General features: G+C 39.6%; 1 protein-coding gene across 2 annotated transcripts in view; it reads left to right on the top strand.

Moving 5' to 3' along the window:
- Positions 1–5,113: 5,113 nt before the first annotated feature.
- LOC111148118 (vaccinia related kinase 2) overlaps positions 5,114–16,588 on the top strand; it is a 114,921-nt gene continuing 103,446 nt past the window's right edge. Inside the window, exons 1-2 of one of the 2 annotated variants that reach the window (XM_022504535.1) lie at positions 5,114–5,270; positions 6,973–7,113. In XM_022504535.1, the coding sequence (XP_022360243.1) occupies positions 6,978–7,113 (136 nt within the window). In that variant the 5' untranslated portion in view covers positions 5,114–5,270; positions 6,973–6,977. The remainder of the gene's footprint in view (positions 5,271–6,972; positions 7,114–16,588) is intronic. The other variant, XM_022504534.1, reaches the window with a different exon arrangement.

A 16,588-nucleotide genomic window follows, 5' to 3' on the forward strand; every position in this document is an offset into this window, starting at 1 on the left:
TCTTTTTCTCACATTAAATTACAAAGATTGGATTTTTCTAAATGTTTTGTCTATGCAACATCTTTAACACTTTAATTGATTTGAAATGATCTTGGCCTTGTAAAGTATGCTCACTGAATGGCTAAGTTTTTCTTTTTTCTTTGAACCAGTACAAGCATTTCACAGCACCTGGTTCTTTGAAAAGCAGAACCCAAGCCATACCTACAATGTTGGCACACCGCCAAGAAAGTCCTTTTGTGTGTGTGTGTGTTTGTGTGTGTGTGTGTGTTTGTGGTGAATCACTCATAGTCTCTAAGATCTATCAAAATAGCCTTGTTTGAAAACCTTGTTTTCCCTATTTTTTTTTCTTCAGATGACTCACGCTTAAGTGCTTCATGTCTAGATTCTCTTTTCTTTCTTGTTTCTCATCGTGTTCATTCAGAAGACACTCTTTCACTAGTTCCAAAATTTGTATTTCTATATTCTGTCAGTTTTCATCTTGAAACATACACACAGCAATATGCTCTGAATCATAAAATTCTGCATTAAAACCCAACACTTAAGAAAACCCCACATATTCTCAATACAGGTTTACCTGCACTTCTGTTCCCATTTTTATTTATGACAACTTTATTAACATTTTAAACTCATTGCTGCTTGAAACTTTATTTCATCTGTTAGGAAGATTTTGGCTGCAAGAAACATGAAAATCAATGCTAAGAGGCTTAAGCAATAAAGACACAACACTTCACGGAGGAATCTGGAAAGTATGGTGGCTTCAATGTCAGTTGAATGAGTGATTCAATGAAGGTCTCAACAACTCAGATTCTTCCTGTTTTCCTCCTCAGCCATTCTTTTCTTTTAAGTCAGTTTCACTGTGGCATAATTTACATGTAATAAAATTTATAAATCCTAAGTGTACAATTAGGTAAGTTTTTACAAATGTATACTTATGGAGTCACACTACAGTCAAGAAATTAATAATTTCTGTCATTCCCAAAAGTTCCAACAGCCCCTTTGCCATCCATCCACCCCTTCAAACGAGTCCCTGGGAATTTCAGTGGAATTATACAATACGTACTCTTTTGTGTCTTCTTTCCTTTCTATAACATCACGCTTTGGGGATCTATTCAGGTTGTTGCTTGTATCAGTAGTTTATTCCTTTGTATTGCTGAGTGATATTCCACTTTTTATTGCTGAGTGATTATCTATTTACTACTTGATGGGAATTTGAGCTGTTTTCAATTTTTGGCTATCACGTAAGAAGCTGCTATAAATCTCTAAGATAAGTTTTCATGTAGATACAGGTTTACATTTCTCTTGGGTAAGCACCCAGGAACATGAATGCTGGGTCATATGCTAATTTTACATTTGATATGATAAGAAACTGATAAATTGTTCTCCAAAGTGAATTTAACACTTTGGAGCCCCACAAGCGAAGAGAGTTCTTCTTATTCCATATTCTTACCAAAACTTGGTATCTTAACAGGGCTTTTGAAGAGCAAACATTTTAATTTTGATGAAGTTAATTTAGGAACTTCTTCTTTTAGGCTTTCAGCTTTTGTGGTACATTCTAATTACAAAAAGTCAAAAGATCACAAAGATTTATAAAATCTAAGAGCATAAAGGGTTTCTCCCAGGTTTTCTTCCAAAAGTTTTATAGTTTTAGCTCTTGCATTTAAATTGAGGTCTATGATCAATTTCAAGTCAAGTTTTAAATGAGGTGTGAGTTAAGGGTTGATTTTTTTTCTTTTATTCTTCCTTTCTTTTTTTGGATATGTGAATAAGTATTCTAACCTCATTTGTTGGGCATTCTGCCATTTCTGGTGTATTAGTTTTGTAATTTGTACCCTCATGGTCATAAAATGACTGCAGAAATTTTAGGCATCACATCCAGAATGATATCCAGAAGAGAACATCTCTTTATAAAGTGTCCAGAAAACTTTTCTTTGCCTCTTCCTATACTTCACTCATACATACATACACCTAAACCAATCACTGGGAAGGGAATGGTACCATGATGATTCATGTATTCATTTAATAAGGAAATGATGTGTTTTCTCTATTTGCATCATAGGGACTGGGAATACAGTAGTGATTTTCAAACTTCAGAAATGTTGCCTGTTCTCATGGAACATACAATTTGCTAAGGAAGACTATTTGTCTATTTTCTAAATAAATAAGTTACCTGTATAATATGTTGTTGTACAATGCTAAGTACTATGAGGAAGAAGGAAAGGGGGTTATAAAATATTGTGGGTAGGTTAAAATTTGAGATTGGATGGTTAAAAAAGGTCTCCCCAAGTTGACTTTTGAATAAAGACCTGAAGAAAGTGATAGAGTAGTCCATACAGATACAGACTGAAGAATGGTCCAGGCAAAAGGAAAAGTGCAAAAGTCCCGAGAACAGCAAGGAGACCACGGTGGTTGGAGGGAGTAGTAGGAAATGGGGGAGGTACAGAACATGTTGATCATTACAGATAAGTCATTCTCAACCAGGAACAACTCTGACATTTATAAAATTTGGTAATGGTTGATTTTGGCCATCATAACTGGGTGGGGTGGGACTGCTGGGGAGGCCAGATAGATGCTAAATCTCCTGCAATGCTAAATATCATACGGGAGGTAGACCACCTCTGGCCCCTCCTCCCCCTCTTGATAAAAGGTCATCTGGCTCAAATGTCAATATGGCCAAGGTTAAAAAACACCATTTTAAGTCATAGTAAGGATTGGCTTTTATTGAATGACTCAAAATGACACTAAAGTGTTTTCAATAGAAGAATGATCTAATTTAAGCTCCTAAAAAGATCATTTAGCTGTTTTCTATGAATAGACTGAAGGCCTAGAAGGGTAGAAAATAAGACAGCATTTAGGAGGGTACTGTAATTACCCAGGAAAGCCATGATGGTTATTGGACCAGGATGGTGGCAGTAGGGATGGGGAGGACGGATGGATTCTAGATATATTTTGAAGGTTTGAAAGCTAATAGATTTTACCAACTACCCTAGACTAAATGTTTGTGTGCCTCCAACATTTCTATTTTGAAACCTAATCCCCAGTGTGATAGTCTGAAGAGATGGGACCTTCGGAGTTGATTAGATAATAACATTTCCAGCCTTCAGAAGTGTGAAAAATAAACCTCTGTTGTTTTTGAGTCTATGGTATTTTGTTACAGTGGCCTGAATAAAGACACAAATGTATTCCATATATAGGTATGAAGACCGGAGCCATGTATGACCCCCCAGGAGTAATCTGTTGTAGTTGGTGCTGGAGCTGCATCTTCCCAAAGAAATTAACCTGGGGAAGTGGGTAGAAACCTGAACAAATTTGGAATGGGAGAAAGAATGTCCATATGGATGTTTGGCTAGGCAACCAATAGCATCTGTCACATATACATTTTACGGAAATAAGAATGGATACTGTTGGATTAGTGAATCACTACCTTAAATGATGCAATTATTCTACACATAGACTACTGAACTTCTTTAAAAAGGCTTTTATTTATTTGTTTAAAGATTTTATTTATTTATTTGAGAGAGAGAATGAGTGAGCAAGCAAGAGAAGAGAGAGAGCGCATGCGTACGCAGATGAGCCAGGGGAGGGGGCAGAAGAAGAGGCTCCCTGCTGTGCAGGGATATTTTTCCCCACTCCGGACTCCATCCTGGGGATCAGGATCTGAACAGAAGGCAGCCGCCTAATCTACAGAGCCACTGGAGTGCTCCTAAAAAGGCTCTTATATCCACAGCACCAAGTGCTTTAGAAATGTTTTCTCATGCCATCTTTCATTTAGTGACAGATGTAGGAAGTCCTAAAACCTTATTCCATCAAACTCATTAAAGGACTTTGATTTTCCTTTCAGTTTGCATTCCAAGTATTTACTGTCTTCCTACATAGGATGTTGATATATTTAATTATTGCTTTTGGAACATTTGTTTTGTCTAGCTGAAAATATTAGAAGCTCACTATGAGTCTTTATTACGTGTTAGAAAACCACTTAATAAATTTCTCTCACGTATCATCGTAATGTTTTAACTAATAACCTGCTGAAGAACCTCCCTTTGACCAAATTCTACTCAGGCTTCCCAGAACTCTTTTTCAGCGAGGGATGGCTATTGACGTCCATGTCCTCTCCACATTGTCAAGTTTCAGTAAGAATCCTGTTAAGTCAGTTTAGCCCAAATCTCCTGACTAACCACAGCCCTCTGTATCTAACGGAGTTCCTCATCCTTCACCATCCCCCAGGTGAATTCTGATCACCGGGCCTGACTTCAGCAAGATTTCTGTTAACTAAGTTTAGCCAGAATACTCCCCATATCTCTGACATATCTTCTTAATAATTTTCCATCCACGGACCCCCCACCCCTTGGCCATAAAGTCCCACTTTTCTTTGCTGTCTTTGGCACTGAATGCAGATTTCTCCCACTGCAACAGTTTGGAATAAAGTTTTCTTTACCATTTTGACGAGTGTTACTATAAATTTTTTCTCTAACATACCTTATAACCTAAGTAACTGCGGTTATTTCCAGTTCACAAACAAATGGAAGTTTTGTGAAATAATTACGTTTAGTCAAGATTATCCAACCAGTAAATAGGTCTTGAGCCAGTATGTGTCTGAGAACTGGAACAAGGAGGCCCCAGGCCTCCCAGCTCACACCAGGCTTCTTGCCCCCCGGAGGGCCTGACTAGTGTGACTAGTTGCGGGTTAAGGGCTCATTAAAGACTCACCCACTGATTTGGAAACTTTGGGGACTGGGAGAGTGCGGGAGACCACAAATTCCTCCTACACAAATGCACGGAAGAGGTCTGGTGGCTCCTTGTCCAGACTCTGGAGGGCCAGGGTGTGTGTGCGGCAATCACACAGCCCCCTTTCCCGATTGAGACCCCGCTCGCTCTTCCCCTGGGCGTCTCAGGCGCGCGGGTAAGGCCGCCGGGCGGTCCCGCCGAAGCTTCGCGGGCCTTAGGCCTGCGTCTCCGGCCGGAGCCTGACGGCGCCCGGCTCGGCGCGCAGGCGGCGCGGGTTCGGGGACGTCAGCCTGGGTCCTTCCGAGGGCCGGCTCGGGCGGGGCCCGCCTCCCCGCGGGATTGGAGGCCCGCGGCCCCGCCCGGCCCCCAAAGCCCGCGGGAGACGCCTTGCGCGGCCTGGCGGCGGGGGAAGCCCGGGGCCGGTCCTGGGCGTCGGGCCGAGCGGCCCTTCTGCGCCCCGCTCTCCGCCTGCCCCGCCGCGCCGCGGGAGGAGCTGCCGTCGGAGTGAGCGCCGGAGCCTCCCAGCCGAGGCAGGCCCGGCTTAAGCGGTTGGTCGCGCACTTTTTCCTAACTCGGAGGGAGAAGCGGCGCCCCCTCCAACTGGCGTTCGTCCGGAGCGCTGGCGGGAGGTGTTAGGCGCGGGAGGGGGTCGGGTTCCGCGTCCCGCCGGTGCAGGGAGAGCCGGGGTCGGGAAGGTAATGCAGACGCCTGCGGGCTTCTCGGCGGTTCGGGCCGGGGCCGCCGAGAGGAGAGTCGGGGACAGGCGGGTGGTGGGCCGCACTGTGCCCCCGGCCCGTGCCATGGCCCGCCCGAGCCCGGGCCTGGCACGTGTTCAGGCCTCTGGACACCGGTTTGTTCCCGGCAACCCGTGTTGAGCGATTTGCATCGTAGCCCTGGGAGGAACCCCAAAGCAGAGGGGCACCCTGCTGGGGCCGGCCTTGGGAGGAGGCCGCCGCTTGCCCCTGGGAACCCCGCCCAGGATGTGCAGTTTCCGCTCTTGAGTTCTGATGCCACGGACTTGCCTCCGAAACTGTGTTTATGCCCTGCTGCAGAGTTGTTCTTTGAAGACTTTGGGTTTTAAGTCCGCAGATACGTTTTGGACACCAGTACGTATAAAGTATTGGCCAAGGGGAACCACCAGAAAACTACTTGAGGCGTAGTTCACCGAGTAAATTCCCTGCTTCCCTTGTGGCTGTGTTAGGAGGGCAGGTGACTATGGTTAAAGGTTTCTGCTGTGTTCGTTTGCTCTGAGACACTGATGCTAAGTAAAAGAGAGCAGGACATTGGATTAAAGTCAGTGAAAGAGAGAAGCCTTATTAAAAGGAACAGAAACTTTCTCATTCAGAAAATGGAAAAAAATATACAGCGAAAACTTTACATTAACTTTCAAAGCACTCACCAGTTAATTTTTTTTTAAATACTTAGAGGATTGTAATTACCTTCACATGTAGATCAGTTTCAGGAAGATATGCTGCATGTGTGTGTGTTTCCCTATGCAATTTTCTCTTCCAACTAAAAGTCTTTCATTGTGAAATCCACAAACCTTGTGCACATGTAATTGATTAATCTCTAAAGCGGGGCAGTTTTCAGTTTGGTGAGGGTGGGGAAGAAACAGGGTATAGAGAAACAGAAAGACAGGATCTAAAGAAACAGACTAGTGTGCTAACCCTGAAACTGCCCTGTGGCCTTGTGCTCTGAGAAGTTATGTATCCATGAAAATTCTGGGCTTACTTAACAAATATTTCCTGGGTAGCTGCTCTTTGTCCATGATGTGACCCGCTGGCTTGGTGATATTTTTTGCCGTTGTCCATGTTTTCCTAATGCAAAACTCTATTCTCTCCTAGTGACCAAAGACCTCATCTTTGATGCTTAACATTCTCAAAGAAAGGAGTATTTGCATGTATATGAAATTTATTTTCTCTTTGTCATTGGGAATTGTAAACTCATCTCTTAGGATGTATTCTGCACTGTTAGTGGGTATTATAGACTCCCCTAAATGAATTTTGGACACGTTAAGTGAAGTTCACAAGATCTGTTTGTTTTTTAATATCAGTCTTTCTTGGATTTCAGCATTGTAACGCATGTGAGATTCCGATTTGAATATAGTGTGTGGGCTTTCCCAAGTCCAGCGGATCTCATAACCCTAGTTTGTAGGAACCTGGGAAAGTGCCCTGTGGAAGACATTTTGAGAAATGTATTTTAATTGGAATTTTTATTTTTAATTACTTATCTCAACCTTTCTGCCAACAGAAGTGATGCCACCAAGAAGAAATGAGAAATACAGACTTCCTGTTCCACTTCCAGAAGGCAAGGTTCTGGATGATATGGAAGGAAAACAATGGATGCTGGGCAAAATGATTGGCTCTGGAGGATTTGGATTGATATATTTAGGTAAAGTATAAGTTACCAAATATTCTTGTATATGTGACTGCAACTGTGATCATTTAGTATTTTGACAATTGAAACTTTGAATTACAATAGAATTCATAAATGTACTTTATTAAGTAAATGAGGATCATTAAAGTTTACCAGAATGTCTGGTTTAAGCCATGATTGACCCCACTCCTTGCTATGCATGACTTCTGGAAGTCCTTCCAGAACCTAGTTAAACAAAGTCCACCAGACAAATGCTAGTGTTGTTTTTGAGTGTGTCTTTTCCTGGAAACATTGCTTTTTATAGCTCAGAAACCACACTTTACAAAGCCAGACACTCTGTGAATCTTTATCATTAATATTTAAGTAATAGAGGGTTGTGGTCATTTCTTAACTAGGCTTCACTAGAGAATTGAGTCTTAATACCTCAAGGCATCTGTTGTATGGAATGAAAGAACTCACCTGTGCGTCTAGATGGTACTAGTTATTTGCTGTCCTTCATAAATGAGAAAATAGACACAAAAACAAAAAATTATTTTTTGTGTTCTTTGGTATAGGTAAGGAATTCTAGTTAAATATATTTTTACACTACATTTAAAAAGGTTTAAATTACACTGAATTTAAAAGGATCGTTCAGGGCTACCTTACAACTGTAGTTTAGTGATCAGAACTATCCATTACATGACTGGATTTAATGAATAAAATAAGATAAATATTAGTGATTTAAAAAAAAAATTACCCTCAAGGATAAATTCTCCTAAATGGATTGACTCATTACATCTGTTCTTGTAGGAGTTTAAGAAGCTGGTAAAAGACCTCCACTGGGGGAATCTTGGATTCCTCCCTCATTAAACATTTCAAACAGTAGGGAAGGAAAGACTTTCCCTCTACTCTTCCTACGTTCAAGAGCTGGATTTATAAAATTAACTGACAGCAGGAGAAAAGCTACACGAAATTACTAATTGATGTTATATGCATGGGGATATCACAGAGAAAAAAAAGTGAATACCCCAAAAAGCAGTGAGATATGAGAACTTACATACTGTCTTAATAGGGGAAAGGGACAGGGGATGGAGGTCACTTAAAGGACAGTAGATGATCTTTAGGAAAGATGAATGGGCCTTTAGGAGAATAGGTGGGGGATTTGATAGTTTGTGACAAAGCTTGTCTGGGAGTGGTGTTAATTTCTAATCTCTTGTGATAAGAGTAGTTTTTTCTGGTTGATGAAACTTCCCTGGAGGGAACTTAGAACAATTGAGTCTTTTTTGGAGGATCTGTCTTCATGTAAATAAAGGGAGTTCAGAGAAAGCCTTTCCGCGTACTTCTTGGTCCTTGCACCCTCAGCCCAACATAATCCTTATACTGAAGAGGCGTAGTTTAGAATGGCGTATTTCACCACAGTTCACAGACATGTTTCATGGATCATGATGGATAAAGCTCCTTTCTCGATATAATTGGTCATTTTTTAAAAAAGATTTTATTTATTTACCTGAGAGAAAGAGCAAAAGAGCATAACAGGGGAGAGGGTCAGAGGGAGAAGCGGACTCCTTGATGAGCAGGGAACCCAATGTGGGACTTTTCTGGGACTCCAGGATCATGACCCGAGCTGAAGGCAGTTGCTTAACCAACTGAGCCACCCAGGTGACCCGTAATTGTCATTTTGAACAAATGAATGAAATTCAGTAAAAAGAGAACTCCTTATTAATCATCTGAGGGTCTAATCGAGTTGGGAAGATGAGACCAACACACACAAAATTGTATGGCTTAGAGAAAAATTTCCTCCTCGAACGAGTCTGAACTTGCTCGAAAATTGCTGTGATTCTGAGTAGTAGGTTGAGAGTGCCATAAGCAGCACTGTTCAGGAGAAAGGTTATGCAAGCCACTTATGTAATTTAAAATTTTCTAAGAGAAACATTAAAAAAGAAAAAAAAGGATGAAATTTATTTCAATTATATATATTATTTAATCCGATATATCTAAAATATTATTCCAATATGTTATCAATATTAAAAAAAAGAAATTATTTTAGTTACAGTCTTTAAAATCCAGGATTTACCCAGTCACATTTCAAGAGCTCAATGGCTACATAGAGCTAGTGGCTACCATGTTAGATGGTACAGGTAAAGACCATAAAAGTATATGTGGAGTCCACAGAGAGTAGATTTCCCCATAGAATAAGTGTGGACTGAGACTTTGAATTAGAGAGTTCTCTTGAATAGCAAAGAGCTAAGATCTCTGGTATACTGTCTTGACTCAAAGTCAGAGATAGGAAGTTGAATAAATTTTTGTTGTCACTGAGCTATATATAGCCTTGGAGCTCAAGGCTTATCAGTTATACTTTTAGATTTCTAATTGAATTATTTGAGTAATTTCAAAGAAATACAGAGAAGCATAGATTGTAATTCCTTTTTTTAAAAATGGAAATACATAAAATGTTAATATGTATTTAAATTTAAGTGTATTTTAAAAATTAAGTATAGGCCTATACACATATTCGTACATTCACTACTTGTGTGGTTCCTGTTGTGAAAAAGAAATGTGCTCATGGGGTGCCTGGGTGGCTCAGTGGGTTAAGCCTCTGCCTTGGGCTCAGGTCATGATCTCAGGGTCCTGGGATCCATCCCTGCATCGGGCTCTCTGCTTAGCAGAGGCCTGCTTCCCCCTCTCTCTTCGCCTGCCTCTCTGCCTACTTGTGATCTCTCTCTGTCAAATAAATAAATAAAATCTTTAAAAAAGAAAAAAAAAGAAATGTGCTCAGGCATGTGATCTATTTGTCCCTATTTAAATATAAAAAAGTCTTTGCTGCTTTTAGTCTAAGTATATGTCATGTATCATTTACTTATTTTTTCTTACTACCAAAATAATATTTGTTTTACAACAATGTTGATTTTAAGATTTATTTATTTATTTTAGAGAGGAGAGAGAGAGAGAGAGCATGAACCAGAGGGGAAGAGAGAGAGAGGGAGAGAGAATCTTAAGCAGACTCCACGCTGAGCATGGAGCTCAACACCGGACTAGATCTCATGACCCTGAGATGATGACCTGAGCCAAAACTCAGAGTCCTTTGGTTAACTGACTGTGCCACCCGGGTGCCTCTGTTTTAAAACAATTTTTAAGACTCCATATATTATACTGGACCCTCTACTACCTGAATGTTAGGACCTGGATCCTGGGAATGCTAGCAAGCACACACCACTGGGGAAAGATTTGAAGAAATGTTTAGCTATTTTGAGGTAGAGGCTCCATACTTCAGAATATATAATAAAACTGTGTGTTCCAGATATTGTCAGCGTGCCATCTAGAGTGGCACTTGTGAATCATAGGAGCAGCTCTTTAATGAGATACCATCAGCAATCAGTTCATTCAACTTAGTTTTTACTGATTATTTTCAAAGCCATCTAAGCAAATGCATATGAAATTGTGTCATATTTTTGCACTTTACCAGGTTTCTCATCATTTCCTGTATATAAGTGAAGAAATTTAGGTTTTCCTTAACAACACCTTTGTGTGCAGCTACCTCTTTTCCAGATGTTCTTTGTAGATATACTGTTTAGGTAGACACTTCCTCAGGGTTTGTTGCCTGAGGCTGGGAAGAAACTGGCCACCTTGTCTAACTCATTGTGCATGTTCAGCTGTCATCTAGCTTTGAGATCAGGAATCATCAGCTGAGAGTCAAGGGGAAGGGATGGGAATTTTGCTATTTGCTCTTGACTTGGACAAATGTGCCTATAGCATTAATAGAAATAGTTATAAGAGGGAAAAGAAGGGTCTGAATACAAGAACAAAGCCAAGGTTCTTTATTTGTATATGAAAAGAATCAGGGGAGGAGCTGGTTCAGGGAATGGAAAAATTGCTATCATTTTAGTATCAACTAAATGAAAAAGTTTCTAAACTTCCAGGGAAGGAGAGGGAACAGTCTGAATTCTTCTTTACTGCGAGGTGTGACACAGAAGCAAGCAAAAAAAAGGGAGAATTGTATAAATGAGGACATGGGTTTTGATGTTAGGCAAATCTGGTTTGAATTCTGATGTAAGACCAAAGAAACTGAGTGACTTCCACCTAGTCACAAGACTTTGTTTCTATTCTGTATCACTGAGATAGTAATAATTGTGAGGATTAAATGAAGTAATGTTTTTAAAGGACTTGGAGCTTAGAAAGCCCTTAAATATAATTTATTTTTTTATTTAGAAACTTCTGTCCTCATGGATTACCTGAATCCCAGGTTCAGTGTCTGGTGCCACAGGGGATTAGGAGGTGACAGGGACACCCACTGGAGGGATTTTCCATTTATCCTGCCACGGATTGTGATAGATTTAGCTACCGATGTTGTAAACTAAGAACATCGAGAATGCCATTGGAAGACTATGACATTTTACTCACTGACCTAAATATTTTTACCCCTAAAATTTATAATAGAAGCCATGGTGACATAGTAAAAAGTTCTCATTTAAGTTGTATCTCATGTACTTCAGATAGGGAAGATACTGGGTTTCAGAAATTAGTCAAAACAAATCCAGAAAAACAAAGTTATATGTAATAAACTTAAGCTGAATTCCTTTGAAGGCTTATATGAGTAAAAACAAAAATGATTTATCTGCGGAAGTTGTAGTTTTTTAAAGTGGCGCATAGTGATGACCAGTTAGCATCTTTGGAATGTCAAGCACAGAGTAGATGTTCGGTAGTTATTTGCCTGAGAGATTGAGACTGAGGTTGGGATATTCAACCTACACAAGCCAGCCTTCTTTATTCCCTTCCATAATTGCAGATGTCACCCCTTAATTCCAGCCCATAATTTTACAGAGGTACTATTAGTTTCAAGAAAAGCCCAGACAATTATTATATCATCTGATAGAATCCAGATATGTTTTTTTGCCATAAATCAATAGCATTATTTTTTATAAAGAGTAACACATTATTATAACTAAAATTAAACTCTGGTGAGGCCTTAAGATCAAATCACTTATCCATGGATAAATGTAAATACATTATCTAGGTGATGGTCATCCATTTCTTGGGTCATGTTTTCAGCTTAGCTCTTTTTTACTTTAGAAACATAGAAGAAAAGTTTTTGGGGTTTTTTTTGTTTGTTTGTTTGTTTGGTTTTGTTTTTTTTTTTTTTTTTTTTTGAGGGGACTGAAGAACCAGAGTAGCCTGAGTAGGATTTTTAGAAGTTATCAAAGTTTAACTCACTTTTTGGTAAGAAAACAGACTTCTATTTTTGAAGAAATAGAAAAGATAATTTATGCATGTGTAGTTTTACTTACTTTACTTTTTTGTCCGTAGTAATAGATTCATTGTGAAGATACGTAGAATAATGTTCAGAAGAGTCCAATGATAATGCAACAGAGTGGAGTGACTGGAATGCTTAGTGCTTTATTATACGTCGCTATATTAAGTGTTATTTTGGCAGTGTCTTATGGAGAAGGCTTTGGGATAAGCAGTTAATCTTTCTGACGCAATGCAACGTTATGGTGGCACTAGGATTGTAACTAGAAAATTTTGCCAACAATACTGTGGGGGGTGAAAAGAAGAAGGAAATAAACAGGAACACTGGAAACATGGCATAGAAACACAGTATATATGGTAAAGTAGTTATCAGACGAAGGTGTGGAGAGAGATACAAGAGGAGAGAATCGCTGGGATTTTACGAATTCAATACATTTGATAGACCTTTACACAAGAAATAAGAGTTTGTAGGAGACGTATTTTAATTTGGTATTTGCTGTCCATAGGCTATCAATTTCGAATTTTTAGAGAAAGAGGAGTGTTTATGTGCCTATCAGTCAGGAAATCTAAATATTTACAGAGGTTTGGGTTCTTTGTATGAAAAGAGAAAGTTCTTCTAAGGCTTAGCTTTTGCTTTTTCATTTTGCTAAGTGTCTGATCTTCTTTTTATCATATATTATGGTTCTTCATTTTCAGCATTTTTACTGTCAAACTCTTGTGCCTTCAGGGAAGGTTTACAAACTGCTGCATTCTTCATTGATTTATATATTATGTTTCTTCTACTGCACCTGTTACTATCTTGTAACTGTTTATAGTGGTCAAGGTTTTAAAAATTTGAAACCTATTGCTATAGGGAAATTTCTTCTTCATGAAATGAGCTCACCTCTATTGCCACACAATAAAAGAATCCTCAGCTTTTGAGAGCTTCTGGCTTCCTTATGAAATATGGATAGATTTTGCTTCTGAAGTGTTTTGGTTGTTTTCTTTTTTTTTTTTTTTTTCCTTTCGTCATGGAAGAAGAGGAGTAAATAGTAGATACGGTCTTTCTTTTAAGACACAGGAATATCCATGTTTATAAAATACAGGAGAGGAAAATGAAACTCTGAAGCTCTAAGCATGAGAATCCACTAGAAAACAGTTATGGGATGATGAAAATTTGTCCACCATTCACACTTAACGATACAGAAGTGTTTATGGATTTTAGTACTGCTTAGGTTCTTGGTTTTGCAGTTAATCCTTCTTCAGAATGTTTGTCCCTTATAACTCCCATACATGGACCGAATATACTCTACAATATTCTACACAAAGAAGTGTTTTAGGAGAAAAGATAGAAAACCCGGCAATTATTTCAAGACAGTTGTCGAAGGTTTCCACTGTTTCTTTGAAAAGGATGGACTTCAGTCCGTTAGACTTTGCTGTAATGTCTCCAATCAAGTAATCCTTGAGGAAAATGCTTCTGTAGAAAGACATCCATTGAAGGCCAGAAACATCTACAGATGCAGTGTGATCCCAAGCAATGAAGCATGTGGCCCTTCATTGGCATTATCTGATAACAGGAGGATCTTCTGGCAGAAGAGCTGACTTTTGCTGCGTTCTGCATGCTGCCCCTCCAAACCCATCTTTGATTGGCACCTATGCCCTATTGAAACTGGCATCACACCTTCTGAATGGGCACAGTGCCAGGCTAGCAGATGGGTATGGGCAAAAGCATGCCAGAAACCCAGTATGTGCATCAAGTTTAAGTATTAGGGGCCCAAACTCTCATCCAGGGATATAAAAACTGCAGTCTGTTGAGAGCTTTTTGTGCTTAAGGTTAAAGGACATGCCATTTCTACTCCAGCTTAGAGGTTGATTAATTTTGAAAGTCAAACAGGAGCTCCCGTGGCTGTGTCAGCCACAATTCTATCTTTGGTGAATGAGAATGACTACTTCATGTAGGGAAGCGAAAGTATTGTAATGAAGTTTCCAGTGAGAGTTTCTCTCCTGCAAGTGCCTCCAGCACTTAAGCAGCATGCATTCAGTGGAGATGAATATTTCTATTCTCCAGCAGAGCCAGGTGCAATCAAAGCCAGATCTTCAACCTGCTGCAGTAAAGAACCCTAAATTTAGAAAGGGCAGGCAAAGTTTGGAAGAACTCCTTGGTGGCAGCTCTCACCGTGAGTTGATGAAGCTTCACGCAAGTGTCTAAAGGAGATGAAGGAAAAAGTCCAAACAAAAAACCTTCGGAATACTTGGGCCTGAAACCGAGAGATCTTTAGCAAACCCAAGGAAAAAGTTTAGTCCTTTATCCTCAATGCAGAAATTCTCCTGAATTTTATATCAATAAAAACTTAGTTTACCAAAATGTTAGAATCAACTTAATGCATAAGTAACAAAGTTTTCTATTCTAACATTTATTTCATTGCATGTCTATCATGTATATAAACTTCACTTCTTGAATAATGGATTTTGCATAAAATTGAGTTCTAAATATCATATTCCTTATGATCGTCTCACACCAACTACAGAACTGGGCAAAAAAAGGTGGGGGGGGGCATCATTCCTTGTGATCACTTTAATCCTATCCCCTAAATGCTCTTAAATTTACAGGAATGCCTCTAAGGCCAGCTGTGGCCAAGAGAAGCTTTTCCTAATCGCCTTATCGCCATTGCTTTTTCTTTTCCACTGTGTAAACTTTATCTATGGAACAGATTCCATGAGACCGTTGTGAATACTTCAACGTATTCAAAACATATAACTGCCACAAATTAAACTACTAAAACTAAAGCTGGTGCGTTGTAACTGCCAAGGAAAGCTGGCACGTCCCTCTGTCAGACTGCGGGAGAGTGTGCCATACAGTCCTCAGAAAACACAATTCATCCAGAAGCACTCTTGTCACTTGCTCTGATATTAAAACAGAGAAAGTGACATTAATTAAAGAAGTGACACGAGCCAACAAAGGCAATGAAATTCTAAGCTTTGGCTCATGTGCAGACCTTATTCCAACTTACTCCGCTTAGGTATTGTGGCCATTTCTGGAGGAGCAGGGCTACTTTCCCCCTTCCTCCTTGCATCTCCCCATTCGGAAACATCATTTGCAAGCAACTAAAATTTTATACCCAAGGTTGGACTAGCCATTCGGTGCACTGGTGGTTATTGCAGGGTTTCCCAAAATAGGAGTGTGATGGCATGTGCTGCATTTACTGCACTGGTAACTGCACAAGGAGAACAACTAGAGGCAGAGGAGAGCTGGTCTAACAAAAAGGCAAGCCACAGCTAAACAGAGTGGGGTACCTACATTTGGTAGGCTGGGAGCTGGGGAGTCTGGTGCTCGGATGTCTGTGAAAACAAATGGTGGCTGCTGGCCCTTAGGAAAATTCTAACATGCAGAAGAGGCAAGCACAACCTTCCTCTCTTTGTTTCCCTGACGTGTTCTTTCACAGTGCCTAACTTGTGGTTTCATAGGAGTACTCTTCGTGTACCCTTGTATTTGCCAAGCCCCCCATACTAGATTATAAACTCCTGCAGGCCTTCTCTCCGAGTGCCAAAGTGAGGCCTTGCATCCAATAGTTTTTCAAAGATGATTGGTCAAATTAACTCTAGAACTAATCTGTTTTGGGGGGAAAAAATTGGCCCACAAACTGGTTATCAGAGATGAGATTTTGCATATTGTATAGACTATAACATGCAGTGCATGTGTAAGGCCTGGACTTTTAGATTTAGAGACATTATTTTGTATATTTTGGTGGGGAGAGAAGTATCTGTTAATTTTCTTTATAAGTATATTTTTAAAATATAAGGAGCCAGGTGCTTAATCCATAGATTATAGGATTTATTAGAAGAAGTCTACTTTGCTAATGCATAGTGTCAGGAGTTAAAAAATGGACCTCGTATTGAAGACGGTTTTTTATCTAGAACAAAACAATTCTGAGTAGCACTTAATTGAATTCATCCAGAAGCTCCTAATAGCAGATCTAACAGCAAGTATAAACTTTTGTGGAGGAAATGGATGGATGTTGTTTGTTGTTAAATGGATTGATTTGTAGGCATGTAACATGCATAAGAAATCTGCTTTTCAAAGAATGTAAACACAACTTTAACAGAAAATAAATTATTGGAATTTCTTTTAATTCAAATGAATGAAAGGTTTGATTAAGAGTTTTGTACATAGTCAGAAGCTTTTGTTACTGTTTCTGGGTATAGGCATTTTATATTTGAGATCAGGAATTTTCTGTCTGTGTAATTAGTCATGAGGTTTAATGAACATTTTTCATATCAGGCAGACAAT

This window comes from Enhydra lutris, unplaced genomic scaffold (genome assembly GCF_002288905.1).
Source record: "Enhydra lutris kenyoni isolate GAN:26980312 unplaced genomic scaffold, ASM228890v2 scaffoldscaffold18, whole genome shotgun sequence".
Classification (NCBI taxonomy): domain Eukaryota; kingdom Metazoa; phylum Chordata; class Mammalia; order Carnivora; family Mustelidae; genus Enhydra; species Enhydra lutris.